This window comes from Falco naumanni, chromosome 9 (genome assembly GCF_017639655.2).
Source record: "Falco naumanni isolate bFalNau1 chromosome 9, bFalNau1.pat, whole genome shotgun sequence".
NCBI lineage: Eukaryota > Metazoa > Chordata > Aves > Falconiformes > Falconidae > Falco > Falco naumanni.
The window spans coordinates 38231756-38258507 of record NC_054062.1 but is presented as its reverse complement, the minus strand read 5'-3'; the positions used below and the strand labels follow the sequence as shown (position 1 = coordinate 38258507).

Genomic DNA, 26752 nt, shown 5'->3' with positions numbered 1-26752 from the left:
CACTATGTCGTGGCAGCAGAGTTAAACTATATGATCTTTAAACGTCCCTTCCAACTCAAATCATTCTAAGAGCCTATGATTTAATTCCTGCAACAAAATAATTACATGACATAGCACAGTATAAGGTAAGTATGCGTGTATCAGCCTCTGAGAACTGTTTCAATTGTTCAAAACCCATAATTTAAAAGCACAAATATATTTTTTAAAAGAAAAGTAAAAAGCAAAATGGATTTTGGGAAACAGAGCATACTGACACATCTCTAAAGACTATTTATTGTAAGATGAACAAGTCTTGAACTTGGCTCTTCAGCATAATTGAGTCCACAGCAAAACATCATGGAAGTAAGTCCTTTGAATCTGAGGGGTTCTATTTCATAGGAGAAAGCAGCTTTTGCTACTTCCTTTGATGTACCTGACCAATTTCTGTATCATTTATCATTTTGGCATTTTTAATCTGACCAGTATCATGCTTGGCCCAATACATTCACCATCTATATATAAGAAAGGCCCTCTTGGAAGGCCTTAAGTGAAACATCTTTCCAATAAAAAAATACCTCAGTGTCAGTTTAATGCTATGCAAACACCTCAATCAATTGATCTTAGTAAGTAGCCCTTACTCAGCACACTGAACAATGTCAGTACATGATGCAGGAATCCAGTATCAGCATGATGCAGACAAACTAACAGCTATTAAAGGAATATGATCCCTTTTTTACAGCTAAACACGAAGATCATCAACGGAGCAAGGCACAGAATAGACTTTAAATCTAATAAAACTTAGCAGTTCCATTTCTCTTGTGTTTTGGTAACTACAATACATTTTCTTAAGATCTGCAAGTAAGAAGATAAATGCTCTATTCATTATTGACTCCACAGTAACCAAATAATTTATGCAATAAACAGTAAATTTTTCTTCTATAAGAAAGAGTAAATATTTACCTATCTCATTCCTTCTGTTCCAGATCTGTTTATCAGGGACTATAAAACTCAAGAGGATGCAGAATTTAACTCCACATGGCAGAACTGTGTACCTACCTACCTCTACCACCTTGCCAGTGCCGATGACCTACTTTTCAAGCAAATGAGGCACAGATAATCACGTGTAACTCTCTTGTCACCTTCCAAAAATCATTTGAACCTATGGGCTGTTTTGAATGAAGCGTGCCAGACAGCAGAAGGAAAGGCTCTCAGATAATACATGAGTCTCAGCATCTCTGGAAATCTCTTCTTAGAAGGGAACCCTGCAAAACTAGGTAAGTAAAAAGCAAAAAGCCAAAACATTAAATCTTAGGTCTTGTTTATCAATTAAAGTCAAGGTTAGTATGGTCACAGTGCTCAACTAACTGGTTAGCACTCCAAGTCCTAACATACTGCCTGCAGTGGCACTATAAAATTCTTCAGCATCCAGGGCTCTTCCCTCACTGATGGGTAGGGTTATATCAGGAAACTATCATAGATCACTAGTCATATTTCCAGACATATCAAGCTGCCTAATAACAGACTCCATTTCCATCGCAAAAGTGTGCTACATATTGCCCAATCACTAACATTAATTCCAGCTGAATTTTTTCAGACTGAACAACTAATTCAACACCAGTTTCATATTTAAAGTACTCAAAGAGCGTACTGTTGGCAGGAAGCAGGAGACTTTGAAAGATATTAACCTGAAGGCACACGTATCTATGATATCCAGTATATCACCGCGGTTTCTTTAAGATGCATAAAACACAGTGCTACTTTAATATGGATGTGGTAAAATTTGACTAGCTTCCATACAGCACGTAAAAAGTGCAAATCCATGTCAGATAGCCAGGGCTCCAATTTGGAGCTGGGGTTGCGTTTATGCCTATAATGAATACTCACTATTTTTTCCACACAGTGAATAAACAATCCAGGAAAAAAACCCACACACTATAGTTACACCACCTGACAAATGGGGGGGCGGGCAGGGAAGAGACGAGACACAAACTAACTACATCTTTATTTTTGTCAAGTTTTTTAATACAAACAAACATAAGTGAATCGCAGAAAGTCAGCAAAAACTATCTGAAGCTAAGCAGGATTTTTCTACCTCAGACCAGAAGAGGAAGCATGACTTGCACTTAATGTCTGCCCTGCTTAGAGGTTGCATCGCTCTTGCTTAATGAGGTGTGCAAGCACAGTTAACTCTGCACATAACACTTGGGCAATAAAGGTTGCTCATTACATGCCTTTATATTAAGGATTATTTATAGGCCAGAATCATAGCAGACATTTGAGGCACACAGTACTGCGGACTTGAACCCCACCAAAGGCTTCCCAACATGCTCCACAAAACTTTAAACCTACAGCAAGAAACCAAAGCGTGCAGCACATGCCATATGTGGATAGATTTCTCTGACTACTGTGCAAGAGCAACCAGACACATCTTTGGCATGGGAGCAGTTACGGAAGCAAAAGCTGTTGCACAGGGCATGCCGGGCAGTGCAGAGCTAGACAAGTATTCTCCTGCCTTCACTATAGCACCTGCCTGGCTCAGGAAAGACTTCAGCCTCACACAGCATTCCCCTCGTCATGCCAGCCTTGGGCCTTGGGTTAAACAAAAGCAAAAAGCCAACACACACACAGAGCTAGCCGGCAGCTAGAGAGTATCCAGGCAGTGGGTTCAGGGGCTCTCTCTTCACTGGGCTGTTTGGTGTTCAAGCATTGCAACTCCTTCCACCTCAGCTTCCCCTGTACCTCTTCTGTTATCCCACCTCTGTGCTTTTTATTGCTTCTTGTTACTAACTTTACTCCTTGCTGTGTTCATTCCAAAAATGACTGAGCAAAGATAACATTGCTGCCACATTTTTCCTTTATTTCTAAGGTCTACCTTGTTGAAAGTTCTGCTACTAAGCTCTCCACAGCGGGTTCAACCTACCAAGACATAGTTGTGCAACAAGAGATGCCCCCAGTACTGCCAGACTGTGGGTGACTGGCTTAGCAACAACACTCACCTGTGGGCTTCTGTGAGCACATCTCCAACTCCAACCTGAAGATTACGAACTTGCATAACCAAGTCATCATTTCTTTCATGGTTTCAACAATTATATTTATTCCTTGGTTCAAAAGGTTTTGGTTCAACAGTTTTATAAACAGACTTCACAAAATGTGCAATATTTATAAACACAGTTCTTAGTTGCAGTGGTAGTAAGAATCTTTACTTTCATCATAAAGTTCACCTCAGTTACACAACACAAGGTTGGTTTTGTTCCCCGTCTTCTCCCTCCCCCAATTGGCACTTCATTGTAAATTGGAGAAACTTTAAAAAGATAAAACATTAATCTACACATGATGTTATAAGCACCTTGCCACAATATTACATTCTAATAAGGCAAATTTTTGTTTTGTAAAGTCAGATTGTGCAACTTGGAGACCTATAGAAGGTGACAGAAATGCCAGCCTTCTCCTATAAGGAACTGGCCTTCATTTTTGCATCAAAGTTTTCACCCCTTCCACACCACCCCCCTTAAAAAAAAAACAGTAAAAGTACACCTGATAATACAGCAGAATATACCTCTTACGGTGTGAAATTACAGTAGACAAAGGCTGAAAAATGGTGCATAGTACACAAAATAAGACTGGTTTTAAAAATAAAATAAAAAAGAAATAAAAGAAGGAACTGAACAACAAGCAACAATGGAATTTTTCTAGTGGAAGAAGATTTTGGGGTTTCATAAATAAGTGGAAAATTACTAAAATACTTTGCTATATAATATAAAAAAGCACAAAGTGTTTTCCAGTTGTCACCTAAGCACTAGATGCAACTTTGTAGGAGTAAGTATTTGGAGGCAGCTTTGAGCTCTGGTTGGTACAGGCATTCCAGCAGGGTAACGCTGCCAACAGCAGAAGAAATCCACCCAGTAAGACACAAAAGCCACTGAAATAGAATGCAGTGTCATACTCCTGCGTCCAGTCGTAAAACCAACCTGAGGGTGAAAATAAGAGAACTGAATTAGTGAGGAGTTAAGCGTAACACAGCACCAAATTAGAGGAACATCATGAACGCCCCCACCCCGAGAAAGGTCAAATCTAAAATACAGTTTGACAACTTAAGACAGGAAATGTGCTTTTCATCAAAGCCAAAATCAGGACACAATCAGCTTGGCCAGCTCAAGCAAAACAGGCTTTAATTTTCATTGCAGATTTTGATTTCATCTTTACACCATTATTAAATCCAGCTAAAACTACTTGCATGCAAATTAATTCTGTCCAGTCCTGGCAAGCTTATGTTCATTTTATAGTATCTACCTTGACCTTACCTACAATTGGTGGTCCGAGGCTATTTCCAAGTCCAGCAAAGAACATCAATATCCCATATGCGTGAGTCAGTTTCTCAATTCCCACAGTCTTCGTTGTTACATATGGAAAAATCGACCAGTTCCCAGTCAGAAAACCCAAAACCCCAGAAAGCATCGCTAATGTAAGGTAACTTTTGGCAAATGGAATTGCAAACAAGGCCACTCCTGTCATTAGTAAGGTAGTTACGTATAGATATAAAGTGTTAACCCACTTGAAATCTGCCAGTATTCCCAAGGTAAGTTTGCCCACAGCAGTCATAATGCCTATAATGGAAATAAGGGGCATACGATAATCATCTTCATTAATGTTTGCACTTCTTGCTACATCCTCCATGAGCAGAGAAGGAGGAAATCCACCAACATCAAAGAGCAAGATGGCAACAAAGAGAGCTGAAAATACTTTGTTCTTAAAAAGAACCACGGTTTCCTCCCAGTAGTTTAAATAGAGCTGCCACTTCTTTTTGGCGAGTTGCTTGCAGAAGTTTGTCTGTTCTACAACTTTCTTTTTATAAGTGTCTTTCTCATTTACATTTATTGAGCTTAATACATTCTTATTTAAAATGCTATCCTGTTTGTATTCAGGCATATTGTTCACACATTTTTCATCAATGTAGCCCTTTTCAAGGATGCTTATATTTTCTTCAACAGTCTTTTCTTTTTCATGGTAAACAAAATATTGATCTGGGACTTTGTTTACACACGTTTTTTCTGGTGGAAGGGAATCAGATGACTCTAACGGTCTCATTAGGCTGCCACATGCTAATATATTTAGAGACAGTGCACCAACTATTAGCAGACAACCGTCCAGCCCATAGAGCTCAATAAGCTCTCTTTGCAATGCTGCATATATGAAGAGTCCAACACTTGAACCTATAAAATGAAAATAAAATCCGTATAAACTCAAGAACTGAGAACATTCTTCAACACTAACAAGCTTCTACATTTCAGCAGCTATAAATAACACTATCACAGGAATGGTAAGTCATTTGTGTTCCTCTCTCCCCAGTCTAATGAACTGGTAAGTTACCATCCTGCTTGAGGTTAGTTTCCTTACTGAGTATCCAAAAAGTAAACCGCCTTTCAAAATATCTGAATAATTTATGACAATTAAAACCAGCAGACACTTTAGAAACAAGCAGGATCAATACTGTAACTGATGAAAAACATCACAGAACTATTAAGCCGTCCTTCTGCATGCACTCACATACACGTACCCCTTTCTGGTACCATTTTGAGTTAGCACAGTTACAATTTCACACATCAACATTTCCCCCTTTCTTCTTCTCACTGCCACCTTCCTCCTCCAAGGCAGGAACAGACCGGGGTTCACCAAAAGCCCTCCTAGAAACAGCCCTTGACTGCTTGGTGTTTAAGGAGAGGGGCTCAAATGGTGTGAGTTTACTCCACAGGCATTTATAAAGCTCTACAGAGCCAAACATGCATTTTTGGAACTTGGCTACTATGAACACAACCAATTCATGCAGTCTCACAATTCAAAGAAAATGCTCTGGTTGAAATGAGCATAGGTCCATTGCAATCAATGGATGTCCACTCACAAATACAGAGCATTGCTTTTTCAAGTCAATTTAAAGACAAACTTTAACTTAAAATTATTTGCTTAAGACCGTCTCTAGGTTATATTAAAGCCATTTATACACTTCAGGCAGGGCTAAACACAGGAAAAAATAATCACAAAATTTGGACTTCTTTTGTCTTCCAGGTACTAAAATTAACCAGGGCTCAATAAGATCAGGCCTTAAGGCAAACTACTTGGAATCCCAACTAAAGCCACTGAAATGATTCCAAGGAATATTTCTGCAAAGTTCCCCTTTATTCCACTGGTGTCAATCTGGCATGAATATCTCACAGCACAGACTGACCAGGCCTCTCCTCACTAATGGCTACTTGAGAAAACTGATCAGAGGAGAGACTCCATACAACACAGAAGGTAAGGCACAGGACAACAGCCTTCTTTAACAGTTCCTACTTGGTTCATTAATTTAGCAGTTCCTCTTGATGTAAAGGACAACATCACACAACCTAAAGACCCAGAGAGAGGATGAGAAAGACTGCTCAGCATCCTTCCAAGAATTTTCCTTGTATTATCAGAGGTTCTTTTTCCTAGGATCCCTTTCACATACATGGATAAAAGCTGGGATGAGCTCTTGGAAGTTTTCAGAATTTTGTCTCCTTTTAGATTGGAAAGGAAAAAATACTAAAAAAAAAAAAGTCCAAACTTCAACTACTCCTTTAAAAGTACAGCTAATGTGAGGTTACGGTAATCCAGCATTTATATCCTGCATCTCCAATCTCTTTCTCACCTCTGATGAGAGGATGATGGAGAGATGAAGGAGAAGAGAGCTCTATGGAAAGTTTACTCTCTTACTACCCATGGCATACAGCCCAAGGTACTCGTGAGTCTGCGTTTATTTTCCTGAATATCCTTTTCTTATCTGTATGGATAACCCATACCATACACCTGCAAGTGTAATTACTATCTTATCTGTAGTTACTGATTTTATCTGTTCATCGCTACTAATGCTTTGATTTAAGAAGTACTTCAGGAAGTGACTGAGAAAAATATAATCTCCTGGTTTTTATTGCTAGGGCAATGGTAGCTGTATCCGAGTTGAAAAGTTAGGAAGAATGACAATTACAAGTCATACCTGTTGAAATCAGACCGAGTGCAAGGCCTCTGCGTTTGTCAAAATAGTGGCATGTGATGGTAACTGTTGCAGTATACAAAAGGCCACATCCAAGCCCTTCAGAAAAAAAAAAAAAAAAAAAGTTGGAATTAAAGCATGCAACATACTCTGGGAAATGACTGCCCTTTTTTCTTCCCCAGATAATACAGTAGCACACTCCCTGACCATCCCTGGCTGCAGAACCTGCACGGAGCTGGCTGGGTTGAGGAGTTCACCAGCTCAGGCTCCGTGCTTTGTGGAAGGGTGACATTGCTTTCACACCAGGGGCTGGCTCCAGAAAACGGCAGAGCTGCATCTGCATGGCACTGTGCCCCAGCCAGTGCACTGCTGGGTCATTGCTGGCCAGCAAGGTGCCCGGCTTCCTGACACGGTTAATTTGATAAACCACCCACTGCAGCACAGAGGGGCAGGTCACCCCCTGCTGGGAAAACAGCACTTACATGCCTCTAGCACAGCATTTTAGGTTCAATCCAGTTATGTGGAGAACAACATCACTCCCTAGTGACCTCTAATTTATCAAATTAGAATGAGTACATGACAAAATTCTGGAAGAGATGTTATTCCTTTAAGACTGGCACTTCACAGCTGGAGAAGATCTGCTTGACTCCACCTCTTAGGTAAAACCTCAGTTTCTCCATCTCTAACAATCACGTCAACAGAGGACAAACTGTTTTCAAACCCTGGTGAACACATACATTGCTTTTATCTTTTACTACACAGTAACAGCCTGCCTGTGTGACACCCCTCCCCACCTCAAACTAAAGTATTCCTTGATAAATCAAGTCCCAGACTACCACTGCCTCTGTGAATCTGTTTCCCACTTCAGGTTCATAAGCCAGGACTCAAAATAATAAAGATTAAGTCTCTATATGAAGGGAAGGTTTTTCTTACCAACAACAATCCCATATGAAATATATAGAAAGTATATGTTAGGTGCAAAACTGCTCATCATGAGGCCCCCAGCCACCATAAAGCCACTGAAGATTGCTACTGGTCTTGCTCCAAAAGATGATACACATATACTGCAGACAGGACCTAGAGGAAAAGCAGGAAAAACATTCCTAATAAATGCCAGCACCAGGAAGAACTTCTAGAAAGTATCAGCCTATGGAAATGTTTCTTACAGTAATTATTTAAATATATAATTATATTGAACAACAAGTCAAGAGTACTTATTTTTACAGGGATCATTAAAGAGTCGGTTATAAAAATATACAAGATCAAGCTTGCAAGATTTTTGCTCAAGTAGAAACTGACATCAAGTCCATGAAATGGTACCAGGCTGGGAGGGAGAGCGCAAGCAAAACATTCTTTAAACATAGGATGGTACGTACATGCGAGGCTATAACACTCTCACTACACATCTAAGAACTTGTACAAAGGTTCTGAAAACAATCTTCATCTTTAGGTACCAAAACAAGTTAGACCATCAGCCAGGCCTTAATCAAGAAGATATCTTTTGACAGAGCATAAAAACTGTGTTTCAGAAAGACAGTATCTGTATTGATCTCAATATGAGATTTATAAAACTGAAATGAAAAACAGCAACTTCTGATGATAATCATGGCAAGAATGCCACCTGGTGCTGATACAGAGGAAATATCTGTTGATATACCAGATAAAGACAGACACTACTCTTCCCTGATTTTCTAGGAAATTAAGTATCTGATTGTCAGTATTTTACTAAATAACTGTTTACTACCCATCTTGGTTTCCACTGTAAAACTACAGAAAATAAAAGGCATTTACTGACACTGTCCAAAGCAATGTTCATGAAGTTCAGAAGAGGTTTCTCCCTCTGTTTGCCCCTCCAATATTTCCTGGTTGGTTCAAAACAAGAACAAAGTGCAGGCAACATTTGTACTCTGACTCTACTCAGCCTCTCCTCACAGAAGTTGTAGAACAAGCACTTATTTTCAGTTGTGTGACCCAGAATACACCTTTTAGACTGAAGTAGCATGCAAGCTTAGTCTTAAATAAGCAACCAGCAAGGGACTTGGCTTGCAAAAGAAAATGTCTCATCTAAAACATAGAGTTCCAAACATTTATACACAGACTTACATATTAGCCCCAAGATCCTAAACTCAGCAACTCTGAGATCGTAAGTTAGATGCACAGATGAATGACATTATTTAAAAACCAATAAAAAAGCCCCAACCCTCAACACGTTTGTCTCTCACTTGCAGTGATATAAAGACACTCCACGGTGGATACAATCTGCACAAGCAGTAACTCTGGAATCTGCCATTTGTTAAGGTTGGTCCTCCCTGACTTGCACGTAACTGAGATTCCCAGCAGATGGGAGGTGAGCCCAGAGAGGTGATACGAGGTGAATAACAGTTGGAGCTGAGGATGGTGCTTGCCTAGGTCTGCAGACAGAAACCAGCAGCTGGGAATGTAGGCAAGGTTTTCCTGTGGTTATCGGCCATGGGACAAGCAGTTCTGGCAGACAGGAGAGCAGATTCATCAGCAGGTGAAACGTTCCTCGGAGGCAAGGCAGGTCAGAACTTTTGCCCTACGTAAGAGCTGTCTGCATAGGGAATGTAAAGGGGAGCGAATCTGAATTGGGGCTTATCCAGGCAAAGTCTCAGGGTTAAAGAAGAAACAAGAAAAATCTCCTGGGGAAGCAAGGTTTATTTGGATCTTGGAAACAATGAAAAAGGAAGGTATAAGTGCTTGCTGCTTCTCAAGAGTCAGCACATTGTGGGAATGAAAGCTGGCCGGAGTAACTTGGGCAGGGTAACTTGCTGAGAACAAAAGCTAAGAGTGTTAGATTGTTGCTGATTCTTAGAATTAATTACTAGAACTAGCAAATTAAGGTTTCCTAAAACCACAGGATTTAAAAATAAACAAAGGATTGAATCTGTATTACATAAAAAATTCTTCTACACTAAAAGAACATTAGGTAGTGATAACATAATTCAATTAAGCAGAGGAATTTGCACTCTTTCTATTCTTTATTTCTGACCCACTACCTTGCTAAAACAAGAAGTATTTCCCTTCCACCTGCTCCCTGCATTTTGACACAACTACTTTCAGGTCTCTGTCCAGCCTGGGCTGGTGGTACTGGTACAGATTGCACTGATCGCTACCAGAGGATCCAAGGATGAAGCTGGACCCTCTGACCTCAAGCCAGAACAAAGGGGGGAGAGCTGAAAAACATGTCTTCGTAATCTGACAAGGACACTCTCCTCTGGAACACTATCAAAAGCACCACTGACAGGGTCCAAGGAGATGATCTTCCAGCTTCTACCACTTACAAAAAATAATCCCAAAGGAGAACAGAAAGTACAAAGAGATCTTTTTGCTCTGAGATGGAAAACAACCTGCACAAAACTGAAGAACCTACTCCAATAAGCTCAGAATTAATGTGTCATCTCACACAGCAAGAGATCTGGCAGCTTAGCAATGGCCCCGTTTATAAGGGGGAGTGCCAGTATAAGCATTAAAATGGTTATCATAGGTCTCCAAGATGAGAAGAAAAACAGCTCCATCTTCCCCTTCACACTAGGCCCTACTTTCACACTCCCCTCATCACACTGCTAGAAAATAAAAGTAACAAAAGAAACCCCCCCATGACAGCCAGAATCTTTGTTCTTTTCCCTGCCTCCTCGCATTCCTTCTCCTCCTCTGTTTCCAAAAGCTGGCATTTTTTTTTCCACCAGGCACAGTACCTTTGGTTATTACCATGGTATTTGCACAGGAGTTTGCTGTACACAAACATGTTATTCTCTACAAGTAACTCAAGCACAATGGGTTCAAGGCAGTTAATTCTAGTCAAACATCCAACTTTCCCAGAGTGGGACTGAAACTTGCTCTGTGAACTCCTGCCCTGTGGGTTTTGTTCAAAGTGGACACTCTGAAGAATGTAGGAGTCTACGTACAGCCACATAGGAAAGAGCTCTTCATGCAGCATAAGGGCTTTCATTAGCTGACACTTTTTTCAGCAAGATCCTTCCACTGATAATGTATTTCTCATCGTAACGTGAACAACATATAAATAACACCCCAGTGGCAATCCTCAATAGTAAGCATGGAAAATGCTTTTAAGCCAGCATTTTGTTCAGTTTGCCAAGCAGCTCCAGGGTTAGCACTGGTATTAGAATAGCGTTTGAAGACATTGATAAATATTTACTGCTTTTACAAATAAAATCCCCGGGGCTTTTTTCCTTCCAAATGATCTATTTTCAAACTAGACCAAATTGTCAAAAAAAGATACCAGCTCAGTTTATAAGAACGACAGCTAACTCTAGGAAGAAAGATTTAGAAGCCAGCACAGGGACAGACACTGCTCTCCTGCACATGACCTGCCAAGGCTTGGCAGACAGTAATACAATTATCAGGCTCTGCAGGGGAGCAGTCTAGAAGATCCCTAGACAAAATGGGAAGCAGCAGCAGAAAGAAGATGGGCTCTCACAGATCTTCATGCAGAGAGACTGAAGAGGGACAACTCCTAGAAGGAATAATTTGTACATTGATATTTTCATTCAGATTTTTTTGTATAAAAGACTCAGCAAGAGCAAGACCTGGATTTGACAGTGACTCCTTCCCAAGATGTGAAAACAAGCCATGTGCTGCTTTGTAACTACTGTGATCTTCTGACCTCCTGACAAGTACAAAGTTGTTCAACAGACATCAAGAACTAACACTTTCTTCCTCAATCTTCTCGCATGAAGAGAAAAATTCTGCAAACTAACACTCCTTTCCTCCACTCGCTTATCTTGAGGGTCCTCCCTTCTTCACCTCGTATACACACAAAACCTTTGGCTAAACAATAAACTGGATAACTGGGTTATTTTTCTTATCACATGCATTAATCTGACACACCCTACTCATCGGCATCTGTCCAAGCTTGTTGAAACTGTCGAGTAGAAGCAAGGTTTGTGGACTGTATGGAAAATCCACCGGACAGAAGATAGACAAGACTATTTTTTGCACAATAAATGCATTGCTAAAATCTGGTCATAATAAATACTATGTTCTCCAAATGTTTACACTTTGGATAAGAACACAGATCAGAAAAAGCCTTTTTACACTGGACAGCAACCTACTTCCTACTGATTGTAAAGACTGCTGCTTTCTGATAGTTATTAAATGAAAAGGGCTCCTCTTTGGAGGAATCTTTGGGATGCCTTCTCCCCTCCCCACAAACTTCTATGAACTATGTATAGCTTCCACAGTTTACAGTGGGGGCCTTCTATGTGTGAGGGTTTTGTCCAAAAATACGTAGATGACGCAAAGTTTTGAGTTGTAAAACCATTGCTTGAAAGCATAAAATTAAGCTTTTTACACGTTTAACACTGAATGCCTCAGACCAGCTGAAACACCCCATTAATTTATCAAGACATGCCTTTCAAGAGAGACTCTGCCCTTTGTTCTTTCTCCATTAATAAAGGGGAGTGGGAATGGGAGACATTGCTGGTGTCTCTTCCTATGCCAAATACTGTGAAGTCAACTTACTATAAACAGCTGTGCTGCCAATTACAGGCGCCAAGGTCTTTGTCTGTTTTGCTTTTAACAAGTGTAACATGGATCAAATTTAATTTCAGGCTCCAAATGGATGTAAAATTGAGAACACTTGGTGCAGGAGAAACACACAATCTCCAGCAACGTAATAAATATTCTCCCTCTGGCCTGTTTTAGTAGGGGAAACACGCTACGATCTTTCAGTTTCTTCCTACGCAACAAGCCCTACGTCATCCATGGAGCCATGTGCCACACCTACTACAGCCTGATCAGTGTTATGACACCTGATATTGTAGAGAAGGCCTCAGCACTGCCCTGTAAAATAACACTAATGCTTTTCTTTCACTGCTTTAGGCACATTTCTTCCAACACACCATAAGGTCACATCACAGAAGGTTATAACTCAAGTCATCCTGCAAGGAAAAGATCACCCAGTTCTCTGTCCCAATCCTTTTTCCAGCTGATGAGCTGAACAGTCGAGCTCAGGGCTGAACACCGGCCTTAGCAGCGCTGTCTGTGCTACAAGCAAGAGGACAGAAATCAAACACCAGGCGGCTAGGAAATTCATCTCAATAAACAAGGTGCTGTACTGGGTTTCTATGTCTCAAGTCTAAGTTTAGCTCTCACACAAGTCAGAAGTAAACATTGTAGAAAGGATACAAATACAGCAAATGTGAGAGGACTCACCAGCATCAGCTACTTCAAAAAGCGTTTAAGTCAGCATGTACAGAGGGAAGTAGAGAAAACATACAGAACCTTTTTCTGTGCCAGCTGGCATACATAGGAAGACATTTTCTTCTTTTTGGTGAAATTACAGTACTAACATAGCAAAGTCACTGGACCTATCTACCACTATTACAGAAACTAGCTAACGCAATTTCCAGTGCTATCAATGGGAAAAGTCTTCCTTAAGAAAACGGACACTAATTTATTTCCTGTATGTAGCTGCAAATCTACTGTAACTGCCATTCTTTTTTCCAGTTTGACATTTACAGCTTCAGAAAAGTGAAGTTGGAGAGGGCTCACAGAAGAGTCTTAATGGCTCCTCAGAAGAGACTTAATTAAAAGAGTGGAAGTCTCTCATATCAATAGCAAAAAGTCTGTATCAAGGTTCAAGTTTAAAAGAAGATCTAGAAGTAATTTGATTGCACTATCTAGGCATACACCACACTAATTAAGGGCACTTAAAAATACACAACTTAAAGGTAACACTATTCATCAGGTCAAAACTATACCCAAGCAACTTATATCATAAGATCACATACTTTTAAGGGGGAATTCACTACTGAGAAAAGGGATAAGAGAGAGAATGCACTAAGCAAACACTTTCTAAATCAAATGAGAATAACAGTATTTTCTGCATGCAACATGGATTGCTGCTTTAAAAGTACCAATACTTGAAAATATGTCTTTGGTTAACTGGATCAGAGACTGGAAACCAAAATAAAGGAAGAGAAAAGAAAGAGTAACAAATACTAGAAGAGTCAAGTTAGGAACAGTAAAAGGCAAGGGGACTACTGAAAGGCTCTGGGGTGAGGCTGTCCCATTACTAGCATTCACACGTGCAATATTGCTGCTGAAATCAGCTTGCTCAGGGAGATTAAGTTATTAAGTTACAGATAACAGCCTTCCACATACATGAAAACATGCTAATTTTAAAAAAATTCATTAGCCTGACCACCTATTTAACATAGGCTACAACACATAATGGTCCCATCTGGCCTATAATACTGGAATCTGCAACAGCAGAAATAAGAACAGAAGCAAGTTCTCTTTTCCTATGTTCATGAGAAGGGCCTAACTTTGCAATGTGTTATATCAACGGTTATGCACTGAAAAGACAGGTTCTTTATGCTAGTGACTAGGTCTGAAAAGGGCCTGCTATGAAAACTGCATCAAAAATTGTCATTTGTCAAGAGCATTCTAGTTTCAGGTAGAGGTTATGATACTTACAGTGTGCCTTCAACAAGCTGATTTTAAGTATCCTTAAGCTCAGATCCCAGCTTGATAAGACATTGGGATCTTCCATTTCAGGTAAAGCAGAGAATGTATGTTTCATTTTCAGTCAATTGTGATAACATTAATGCAATTAAAAGGCCCTCACTGTACTTGTCTTTGAAGGCACTGAAAATGGGAACACTTATTGAGCTTCCAAATCTCAAACTGAAAGAAAAGAAGTACACTGACAGACAACATTCCTCCTAACTTGTCAAAATTTCAAGTACTTTAGTCATTCCAAATTCATTCCAAAATCAACTACAATGGCAGCTTTTATTTGCATCATTCAGTCACAAAAGTTTCTATTTGCTATAAAGCACACTACAGACAATTGCTCAGTGGCAAGACAGAGGGCACTAAGAAATCTGGAAACCAGCATGGTGTTGACATAAGAGAAAGGGGGCTGAGGCTCTTGTCAGAAGAGTAAGCCAGAGACTTCTGGTCTCCAGGGAGAGGGTTTTTCTTCAACCCTTCTCTTGCAATTCCCTTCTGCCTAGTATTTCTTTAGTAACTACCCTTCCCCCTCCCTTCATTCTCTCACTCAAGTTTATTTAATTTAGATCTTTTTCCTTAATAATAGGAGTTAATGCCCTTAAAACAGGAAAATAAAAAAAGCATGATGGAAGAGCAGTCTACAGTCCTTTGCCCACTTACATCCTGGGACTGAATATTGTCTTCTTGTTAACGATTCACCTGCCTTTGCCCATTTCTGTTTTGCCTAGTGATATAAAACCCTAACATGAGTGTGACATCAGCATTTGGCCAGCTATAGCACCATACAAAGCAATGGTCTTTATTCAGGTCTGTATAGCTATTTGAATGTCAACTTTCTTTTAAGAGATTTCCTCAGAATCCTGAGCTGCATTTTGTCCAATAAGCTACATAATTGCTTTTGCCTGTAGCAATTGCTCTGCTGACAGGCAATTTTTTCCAGATTCAGCAAAAAGATAATAGTTCCCATGGTGAATCTTTAAAAAGCAGAAGTTAGTATTATTACCCAGTACAATACTCGTGCTCGATATTAAAACAACAACAACAAAATGGACCTGCAGTGTTTTATTTCCCTAAAACCCTGCTGTTACTCCCCAAGGGACAATGTCTTACTAAAGTAAAGCTTTCAATAAAGTTGTTTTATTTAATGCCACTGTTATCCCTAACTTTCCAGGCTTCAAAGGAATTTTTTTCTCAAACAAACAGTGAAAAAGAGCCCTCATCCACCCTAACTGGTGGATTTATTTCTAGAGCTGAAAAATGAGTAACTGGTTTAGTAAATGATTTTTTTTTTCTTAAAGCACTTAAACTATTTCAGACTAACAGTTTGCTCTGATTTTAAAGATACTAATGCAAATATTAGTCTTAAAGCCTCTAAAAAAAAAAAAATCCCATCAGGAAAATTACTGTTCAGTTTCCCAGTTTGTTTTTTCTAGTTTATTCAAATACAATAATTTTTAATTTTCTAAGGGTAACATTTTTATTGTTCTTTTACCTTATATTGTTGTGGTTTACCCATCTTGACCTAAAACAAAAACGCAGCACCCTCACTCTATCATTTACGGCTGTCTGTAATTCCAAGAGCACACACAGATGAAAACATCCATTAGAAAGAAATACTTCAGTTTTAGATAGATACTGCTTCTACACTTACTGGCAAGCAATCCGATTCCATTTGCTAGTGATCCAACCCAAGCAGTCTTGCCTTTCCCTTCTCCAAAAGCATCCAGCCACTCTAAATACAAGACTCCCACTGCCAGCGGTGATCCGTAACACAAGAACTGAGTAAAGAAGGAAACGACAACAATCACCCAGCCCCAGCCACCATCTGGTGGTTTCCGAAATACCATCTTGTCAGATGAGTGCAGATGTACAGGCAGAACCTGTGTAAACAAAAAAGAGAACAGAGCATTAGAAATGTGACTGACCTAGGTTTGCTAATACAATTGAGCTGTACAGAGAAGTACACGTTCAGAGGCTTGTTTCATAGAATCATGGAATCATTTAGGTTGGAAAAGACCTTTGAGATCATCAAGTCCAACCGTTAACCCAGGACTGCCAAGTCCATCACTAAATCATGTCCCTGAGCACCACATCTACAGTTTTTAAACACCTCCAGGGACAGTGATTCCACCACCTCCCCAGGCAGCCTGTTCCAGTGCTTGACCGCCCTTTTGGAAAGACATGTCCCCTCACACCCAATCTAACCCTCCCCTGGTGCCACCTGAGGCCGTTCCCTCCTGTCCCGTCCCTTGTTCCCTGGGAGCAGAGCCCGACCCCCCCTGCCTACAGACCCTGTCAGGCAGCTGCAGGGAGCGATAAGGGCCCTGCTGAGCCCCCTCCTCTCCAGGCTGAGCCCCCCCCAGCTGCCCCCCATCCCACGGGTGCCCCAGCCCCTTCCCCAGCCCCTGCCCGGCTCTGGACACGCTCCAGCCCCTCTGCGTCCCTCTGGCCGTGCGGGGCCACAGCTGGACACAGCGTTCCAGGGGCGGCCTCGCCGGTGCCGAGCGCAGGGGGACGGTCCCTGCCCCGGGCCTGCTGGCCACGCTGTTTCGGGCACCAGCCCGGTGCCGCTGGCTCCTGGGCCACCTGGGCACGCGGGGGGCTCCTGCCCAGCCGGCCGCCAGCCAGCCCCCCCAGGCCCTTCCCCGCCGGGCCCTTCCCAGCCGCTCTGCCCCAGGCCCGCAGCTGCCCGGGGCTGGGGTGACCCCGGCGCGGGGCCCGGCGCTGAGCCCTGGGGAACCTCGTACGAGCGGCCTCGGCCCCTCGGCCCGGCCTGCCCAGCCCCCTGCCCCCCAGCACATCGACATTGCCCCGCAACTTGCTGTCATCTACAAACTTGCACACTTACACATTTCAACCATCCTTCAAGAAATATATGCAACACAGGATACAGGCAATGAAAATTAGTTATCATTTGGTACTTCTACCTCTTCTGTGTAACCAACACAGGAACAGTACACAAAGCATTAATGAAGTCATATATATACCAGCACTGTATTGCAGAACAGGGGAAGATTTCATTTTCTGAGTGTTAAATAGGCTTTGTGAAGACCTCAGGCATTAATATCTGCCATAGTTCAATGAAAGAGCCACATGGCCACCTGCCGTTAAGACCTCAGATATCCTGAGTGAAGCATATAGCCTTGAAGGACAAGAAAAGCTAGAAGTATACAAACAATCCCAATAAATAATTTAGGATTAAAAAAAAATACATCACCATTATAAAAATATTAGTTCAAGGTCCAAAATAAATAAAACTACTTAGTTGTAATCTCAGCATAGTACCTTGCAAACCAGATAGTGTACTCTGGGAGGGGCAGGCCAAGACGCAGACTGACATTCTAGAAATAGTAACAGTTCTCTACTCTGCTCTGTCAACAAGGTGACGTGTAAAGAAGTGATGCATCCAAAAAACACTTCGTACATATCAGCAAATGAAGTGAGTTCTAAAACTGTGGACAGGTGTGGCTTATATGCCAAGACATGAGAGTATTAAACATGTACACAAAAATCTCCTATAACCTGTTATAGTGTCTGCCCTCTGTGCAGTTTGCATGCATCACCCTTCCCCGAATGGGTGATCACTTCTTGGACCCCATAAGTACACCTTACTCCTTTGCATGGCAAGATCCATCACCTACACATCTATGGCTTTAAATAACTTACTGTCCTCACACCTTCTCAAGACTAGTTTGCAAATGCAGGGACCGATACCTCTAAAATCTAGCAAAGAATTTAGAGGTTTTCCAGGCTAAATTGCTTCGGAGTTTGGATGACTCCAATGACACTGTGAGTCCCTGTGGACACAACTAACCTGCCCTCCCTCTCTACAGGGAGCAATCTGCTGAAGCGATGATCACAAAACTCATGTTCTGTTCCTGGCTCTGTCACTAACCAGATGTGTGATTCTCAACAATTTTATTTCCTTTACCCTGTAAGACAGAAACAGATAAGATCTTACCCTGTTTTCTTCACGAAATATTCTCAAGGACCATCTTCACACTGCAGCTTTCACATTAAGACTGCTGCAGTAACAATTCTACTCCGGGACACCCTCCAAGAGACAAGGCAGACAAATAAACACGTCACACTGCCTTTCTGACTTGCAACCCAGAGGAGATGGAAAAAAATTACTGCTGTGTGAAAGCAATAGTGTAAACAAGTAGACAATAACAGAACTTCCATTCAAGCTCCTCATACTCTTTGCTCAGCCAATTTTTAAGAATTTGCATGGAAAACTTACAAAAAAGCTATAGTATACAATTTCGAGAAGCTGTTACTATAGAGACATGAAGAAGGCCAGTTCTAGTTTACAGATGTACTTAAATTTTGAGGGTAGATACTTACAGATGATGACAAAAAAGTCCTTCAGCTTCCTACAAATGTAACTTCACGTGGTGACTCTACCTGCAGAAAAAGAGCAGCAAAGTAAGTTTTCAGTTGGAGTATCACTGCAACAGTGAACACAACTCTGAAAAACTGGTGTCTTCACATATTTCGTCTTTTTAACCTCTTAACAGAGGAACTTCAGGAGTAATCGCGTTATCTTGGTGGAGAAATACTGATGCCCCCTCAAATCAATTAACAGCTGACAGCAGCCTTGAGCCCCAAAATAACAAAAACATTGTCTACTAATGTAAAATAAAATTTGACATTCTAGGTCCTTTAGGAGTGATTTACGGTTTTAACATACTGACAGTCCTTCAAGACAGACTATTTCCAGTTACAAATGTTACAAAGTTACATGTTTCAGTTATAAATATAAGCTGTGATTTATTTCCTCAATTGTCTGGTAAGTGTCCCTTGATTACATGAGATACAAGGGTGACAGCTGGGATAAACAGAAATCATACCACACCATAAAGTATTAAAAAGCTGCTTATAGGTGCTTTCCTACAACTATAACCTTTATACAAAAGGGGATCCCTGTATTTGTCCACAAAATATTTAAACTATTTGTATGCAGCTGCCAGAAGAGCTGACATACACATCTCTCTGTGCACTAAATAAGCATCACTTGGCTTTTTTTGTCCCTGCCTGGAGTAAAAATGGTGGAAATGAGTAACAACTTCAAGAAAGGACATTTACGACTGAGACAAAGTAAGGAAGTTTTCAGAAACCACCTTAATAATGGAAATAGACAGTGAATAATCCCAACTCATATTTGTTTAAAAAGTAAACTTTAGAAAATAAACACATTTTAGCTGTTACATTGATTTCCACTATATCGATGCCCTAAAATCTGGCACAGAGACAACTCTGAGTTCAGTTCTGCTATTCTAAACAATTGATGGGGAGGAAGGGAGGGCAGGGCAGGAGAGGAAAAACGTTTACACAGTCTTAGGTCACATAGTCTTTTTCTAATAGAAAGACTAAAAAAAACCTCTGGATCAGTTCCTCATCTGCTGCAGTCTGCACAGCTTTATTGACTTTAACAAACTTCTCCAAGTCTATGGCAGCAAGAACTGACCTTCTACATCCTGATGTCTCCTATTTTGCCCCACAGATACTGTGCATTTTTTTACTTACACAACAGAATTTTAGGTAGCAAAATCACCTTTATTTTTAAACACTTCAAGCCATTTACAGCCTGCATTTTCCAAGCAAAAAGTGAAAAAATATTGTCATTTTCCCCCTAGAAATCACCCTCAAAGTGAAAACAGATCTACAAAGTCCCAGAGTTTGTTTTTAAGAACAAACATGAACCTGGCTTTTCCTTCCCTTTCTTGCAGGCTGCTCCTTCACCTTGCACCGCTGTGTGCCTATCACCTAAAATAAGGCAAATTATCTAACTTCCCTGAAGGCACTAAGTCTTCCTGAGGAGAGCAAACAAGCTGAGCGCCCCATGTGAGGAGCCCGAGCGCCAGAGCCATCTGCTATGATACATAAAGATGTCCCAAGTCAACCAAGCTGCTGCTGGGACAGCAGATATCAATACAATTTATTGGTACACTACTTAATACTTCTTTGAAAATGACGAGTTGTACTATAAAAGCTTAGTAGCATGGACAAGAGCTGACAGCAGGAACTAAACTTTCGCTGCTCCCAACACTGCCTGCATGGGCATTGAATCTGTATGCATCAGCTTGGGAGGGATCCAAAGTACCTTTTGCTGTTTTCTATTTGTGTGGAAGGAGAACACAGGCTGGACATATAAAATGATCATGAAAAATAAAGAAGCAGAAGCCCACACAGCAGAGAGCACTCAATAGTTGTTTTTTCTCTTGGAACTAACCAGGAAAATTTGTGTGTTCCTGGAAACAGGCAAACCACTATGGGTTTAAGATTCAGGTGGGAACTATTTCACAAACTTCGCCGTTCACAAAACCTAAGGATGCTGTTTCAGACCCCTGGAAACCTAGCTACATCAAAAATACTGAAATGAAGAAATGAAACACAAATAATTAAACAGTAACTTGAAGTTTGGTCAGAAAAAGTTTTTCAGTGAGTTGTACTCGCTGCGAATAAGAATCAGAGGAAGAGAGCTGCCTGACGAAAGCCTTTACCAACAACAAAAAGAAACCCTAAAGAACGAACTGAGCAACAACAGTTTTAATGTGGGGAGAGAGAGGTGTCTGGCTGCAACCATTTTCTTTTACCTAAGCAGCCTGACCACAATATCGAGCTCTTTTTCTATGAATCTTAAGATTTGGCTTAGACATGACAGAGGAGCATAAAAAAAGAATTGGTCTAAAGAACACGAGTACAACTGAAACGTTAGCCCTCAGCATAGAAACTTGTATTAATTCGTGGCAAAGGGAATCTTGAGAAAGACAGTAGCAGTACAGTTGTTTCCAGTCTGGTATTTGTGCAACCAGAGTCTGGTTAAGTACGCTGCTTTCTGCGAGCAGCACATGGCTGCAAAGAAAGCCAGTGTCAGCAGTAATCACTGTGTGATTAACACTCAGCTATTCCAGTTTTGCAAGGCACTGGTACAAATTAAGATGGTACCAGCCAGAATGGTAACATCCCTCATTTTAAGCTGAATTAGATTTTACTTAAATTTCTATTTATTTTTCAGGCAACATTCTTGCAATTACCATCTGAAGTTTCTGCTACTTGTAGCTTACGAGGAACACCTAGAGCATTAGAGTGCAGTGATGCATTACAGTCATTTTTAACCTACTCATCGTTATCCAAACACCTGCATACCTACTGAAATGACAGTGTAAGCATTGAATTAAATGCACCGAAAAAGATTTATCTGTACTTCGAGGACATCACACTTTAATTGATGTTCTAACCACAGTTGCTCCCCACATTTAAATATATAAGTTCTTTCACACTGAATGTACGTATTTCCCTCTTAGTTCTCAGCATTCAGGTCTACTTATTTCTTGTGCGCCTCTACTTTTCCTAAGTTATGCAAGGGGCTCATCAACACAAATACTTCCTTCCATTCTTCCTGACCAGGGAAGAAGCGTGGAGTTTAACACAAGGCAAAACACCAGAACAAAACTTACCAATGACACAATAATATTTTTCTATTGTGCAAAATCAATTCACATACAGAAGCATCAACCAGTGCAACACATAAACCAGCAAATCTGCCAGCTCAGCAAAAACCAGTCCTACCTGTTTCCAGAGCCTGGCTGCCCCAGAGGGGATGGACACCCCCCCCCATGACTGCCTGTCAGACACTAGCACGCATCCCTGCGGACAGATGGGAGCCGCCGCTGCTGTAAACCACCCGCCAACCTCATGCCCCAGAGGAGAGCTCTGCCCACCCCACGCACAGCACCCACCGCTTACGCATCACAACCGGCCAGGGCACCCGCTCCCTGCCTCTCGGCGGGGATGCGCGGGACACGTGGGCTCTTATAGCCCCCAGCTCGCCTCTCCCCTCCCCGCGCCCGGCCCACAGGACCGCGTTACACATTCACCCCTTGGGCCCACCCGCGCCACCACACGTGCCAGGAGGTGACCGAAGGTCGCCCTCGCCGGCCCGATGCCACGCACATGGGTGACACGGGGCCGTGCCCTGGTGCCCCGCTCCCGGCCAGCCGCAGTCCCCAGCCCCCCCCGGGCCCACCGCCGCCCGGCGCTGCCAACAGGCTCCCGCGGCGGTACCTGCAGCCCACGCCGGGGGCGGGCACCGATGGCACCGCAAGGGACGCGACCAGCCCGGGTGGTGGCAGGTCCTGAGCCAGCTCCTTTCCCTGCAGCTGCGGAGGCCCCCGCAGAGCCTACTCGGGCCACCGGCCCGGCCCGGCCGCCCCCCGCCCCCGGGACGGCCCCGCCGGACAGCCCAGCCGAGCCCGGCCGGCCCCGGGGGGAGCCACCTGGCCGCCCCAGCCCCCGCGCCCGCAGCCGCGTTCCCCCGAGGCGGCGCCGTGCCCGTTACCTGCGCCCCGCGCCGGCGGCAGCGGGCGCCCGTGGGGCGGGGGCGGCCGGGCGGGGGGCAGGAGCCGCCCCCGGCGAGCCGGGCAGCCCCGCATCCCCGGCGCGGCGCGGCGGGGCGGGGCGCGGCCGGCACGAACCGGTTGTAACTCGGGCGGGGGGGAGGAGCCGCCGGGGGCCGCCACCGCCTCCGTCCGCAGCCCCGGGGCGGGGGGGGGCTGTCCCGGCCGCCGGCCCGGCCTCCGTCCCTCCGGGCAGGCGCGGGGCGGCCCCCCCCCGGTTCACACCACCATCGTGGGCCGCCGCCGGGCAGACCCCGGCCTCGCCGCCGCCTCCGCCCCGCGGTCGCCGGGCGAGCAGCGGAGCCGGGGCAGTAGCCGCCCTCGCTCCCCGCGGCGCTCACCGTGGTGCCCTGCCGGCTGCCCCTGCCCGTCCCCAGCGCCAGCCCCGCCGCCCTTGATGAGGGCCCGGCTCCGAGGCACGATAAATGCCCCCCACCCCGTCACCACCACCACCACCCCACCCCGTCACCCCCGCTCCTCTCATCCGCACGCCCGGGCCGCGGGCCGGCGGGCAGGGGCAGAACCCAGCCCCTCGGGGCGTTCCGCGGCGGGTACCGACGGCAGCGCGGCCGCGGCAGGACGGGGACGGGCTCGGGCTCCCCGCCGGCACCGCCGCCCCACGGCCGCAAACGTGCGCCGCGAACAGCGCCGCTGCCCGGCTTGCCAGCTCAGCAAGAGGCACCTCACTCCAGCTCAGAGCGGTCTAGCTAAAGCCCTAGCTCAGGCCAGCGAGCGCGGCACATGCGGCGCTGCTAAGACACCAGACAAGGTAGCCACCGACTCATGCAATTCAGCCACCTGAAACTTTCCCCCTCCAGGCTGCAAAATCGGCTGCAACAGCTGATGGAACACTCGCAAGCATCATGCTCTACCCACAGCCATGCGCTCAGCCCGACCGCTGCCCCTGCTACACCTACCGCGCGCTCAGCCCGACCGCTGCCCCGCTATCCCACCCGCCCGCTCAGCTCAGGCACCGCCACAAACTGCAGGTGGGAATAGAAACGTTTCCAGAGCTGAGTGAAATTCTGAGAGCTAAAATATTCCTAGAGCTGAAATACTGAAGCAATCTCAGATGTTTACAGCCTTGTGCCGTTCCTACAAGTATGGCAGAACTCCCCTTTCAGGCCTGCAGTCCAGATATAGTCATCCATGCAATATTTACAAAGGTTCACAAACTTAAAGTATCTTAAAGTGCCTAGATCCACCTCACGGTATTCAGGTGAATACTAAAATTAATACTTGCTACTGGAAGGCCTGGCAGAAGAATGATATAAACTCAAGACTCACTTCTAAGACAGTGAGCAGTGAGAAGGCCTCAGCCAGCATACGGTTCAGTTTGGCCAACTAAAGGGTGGGGGGAGAAAGACAACAGGAACTATCAGAGCTCTAGAAAACTCATCCAGGGAGAACTGAGCTAAACAGCATTTAAACAAGAGACAGCAGACAGGAAACATAACACTCCCCAAGAACTGTAGGAAGTTACCACAAAAAGAAAGGAATGATTTGTTCTGCATGCACATTAGACAACTAAAAGAGGTAAGCAGGCTTAAAATCCATCAAGAGACACTGCTTTATATATTAGGAAAAGCAAGGCTAGCTTGGTACTGGCAGAGATTTCCCTGGGAGAGCATAGCACTTTGGGAACACACATGCATTGGGTTGCAGAAACAAATGACTGAAGACAGCTGCCCAGATAGTAAACAGCCTCTGTTTACTTTGACCATTTCTTGGGCTCCAGGACACAGGCTGAAATCGAAAGGCTAGCTGAAATGTTTCCATAGCCACATAAGAGATAGCTGGAAAATAACAATTCTGAAACAGCCACTCAAGATGTGCTGTTTCCTCCACTTCAGTACAAAACTAATAAATAAGATAAAACCTTTTTGCATACAAGTGCACATAAAGCTCTAGTTCCCATTACAGTGCTTGATACAAGTTTTTTACTTTTTGAATTCTACAGAAGCTTAAAAAAAAATTCTGTGGGCTAAAAGTAAGCACAGGTGGTTTCATTCTAGCAAAACTGGTTATGAGGGTCGAAAAAAAACCGGTGAAGAACATTCACATATTCACAAGTAGTCATTAGACTACAGCATACAAGAAGCTTGGAGTTCATAATGGCTTATCTGTACAGGAACATTCAGAAGAGCTAAGGCGTATCAGTTACAGTGTAGACTGAAATACACTGGATCTTTATGCAGAGGAAGTGGTCCCAGGCAGATGCAAACTGACTTTAGATCACAGGCAGCTTTAGGCCTGAATGAGAAACCCCACTTGAGAATAAAGCTGCAGTTTAAATGAATACATATTGAGCCTAATTGCTTTGCTTTAACTTCTCTGGATGCCCTCCTAATGACAAGTCCTCTGCTTTTAATTAACTCTGCTTTTCATATGAATACGCCAGTCAAGCACATACCATTACCATGATTCTGAGAGGGCAACCTTGCTGGAAAGAAACAAACCTGCAAAAACAAGCCACAGAAACATAAGGCTAGAAGAAAGTGTCTCTCCTCCATGTCTCCTTCGTCCTTGGTTTCATAACAAGCAATGCAGTTCCCTCCAACTCCAGGTTTCTGCTTACTTGGCCTACAGTATTTTGGCAACCGCCATTTGGCTTAGATTTCAAATCACTGATTAATCTCCTCATTTCTTCACTTCAGAAACCCTTCCTACAGGGCCTTCAAAAGGCAAGTGAATTATCTCTCTGCCACAGCCGCACCTTTCACAATCACACTTTTGTCCCACACATCACCAGAAGAATTCTTAAATCCTCACTTTACAATAGAAAATGAAGTAAAACATTGCATAATGCTACAAACCCCTCCCCCCCCTCAGCCTCTGGGGTTTAAGAATCCAAAGGATAAAGGTACTCATGCAGCATGGCCAGGGATGAAAGCAGCACCTAGTTAAAAAGTTACCTTATTTTTGGTAAGCTGCGATGGCAGGATGTGTAGTTCTAGGTCACCAGCAGCTGTATCAGCATACAGATGATCTAGAATTGTTCTCTACCCTGCAGACAGTACAGTAGCAGCAGCTCCTGAGGGTAGAGAAGAAATTTAGAAAATATTCATACAGCCATGCTGGAAGAGGTCCTTCCCAGCCAAGAAGACAGCTGGCGTGCTGAACACCCCAGAACTGACCAAAAAGGAATTATCAGCTGGGCTTTTGGGATATGGGATGTTTGGGGTTGCTTGGTTGGCCTGGTTTTTTGTTTTGGTTTTGTTGTGGTTTGTTTTTTTGTGGTGTTTTTTTTTTGTTTTAAAGAAGGTAAATAATCTTCAATGGAAGACAATCTAAAAACATAAAAACATTTAAATATTTGATCAACTACCATCCTGTAACCTGTGGTCCAGATTTGGAAGCATCCTTTTGTACATTTGCAGTCATTACACAATCTGCGTAAGAGAGACTCTGGAATGAAAGGGCGAAGCTAACACGTCCAAAGTTCATTGCCATCTTAGGTGTTTTGTTAGCTTGCTTGTAGAAAATGCCCATTAATGATTGAAGGAGGAAAAAGGTGAGGAAAGCAATCAGTGGTTTGACTAGAGTTTAATTTAAGCAGATGCACTAAATATCTGTGCACTTACAGAGTCTAAAGGACACTCACTTGTCTTCAGCAGCCTTAAAAGGCAGTACTTCAGCAGTTATAATTTAACCCTTCATGTGAAAGGCAGAAAGGGTGAGGCTTGTCAAGTGCTGTTTGACCACATTAAGCAGCTTCGCTATACTTTCTCTGAGATTTGTGTGAAAGGAAATAAGATTTGTATTGTTTGCAGCTTAAGCAATTTTCTTCAAGATGCCAATAAAGTACTACCAACTCCCCTGGTGTCGCCACGGCTATGCTGACAGGGAACTCAGCGACTTCGTTTGG

General features: G+C 43.2%; 1 protein-coding gene across 7 annotated transcripts; it reads right to left on the bottom strand.

Annotated features, from left to right (window-relative positions):
• Positions 1–3053: 3053 nt before the first annotated feature.
• On the bottom strand, positions 3054–22925 carry SLC16A9 (solute carrier family 16 member 9). 7 transcript variants are annotated; one of them, XM_040607138.1, is made up of 8 exons: positions 22827–22925; positions 18830–18889; positions 18297–18414; positions 16134–16362; positions 7916–8059; positions 6986–7081; positions 4281–5189; positions 3054–3947 (listed from the first exon to the last, which is right to left on the bottom strand). In XM_040607138.1, exons 4-8 carry the CDS (start codon positions 16327–16329, stop codon positions 3769–3771), a joined length of 1524 nt encoding a protein of 507 aa, XP_040463072.1. In that variant the 5' UTR covers positions 16330–16362; positions 18297–18414; positions 18830–18889; positions 22827–22925; the 3' UTR covers positions 3054–3768. The 7 variants fall into 7 exon arrangements, with proteins under 7 accessions (XP_040463072.1, XP_040463073.1, XP_040463067.1 ...); XM_040607139.1 differs by lacking the exons at positions 18297–18414; positions 22827–22925 and adding exons at positions 18444–18584; positions 22553–22705; XM_040607133.1 differs by lacking the exon at positions 18297–18414.
• Between the last annotated feature and the right edge of the window lie 3827 nt (positions 22926–26752).

Bases quoted from the DNA above. Each gene is read 5' to 3' on its own strand.
- SLC16A9 (XM_040607138.1), bottom strand. From the start codon at position 16,329: ATGGTATTTCGGAAACCACCAGATGGTGGCTGGGGCTGGGTGATTGTT. The intron at 5,190-6,985 runs GTATGACTTGTA...TTCATTTTATAG, and splicing joins ACTCGGTCTGATTTCAACAG to GTTCAAGTGTTGGACTCTTC. The intron at 3,948-4,280 runs GTAAGGTCAAGG...TTTCACCCTCAG, and splicing joins CCTCGGACCACCAATTGTAG to GTTGGTTTTACGACTGGACG.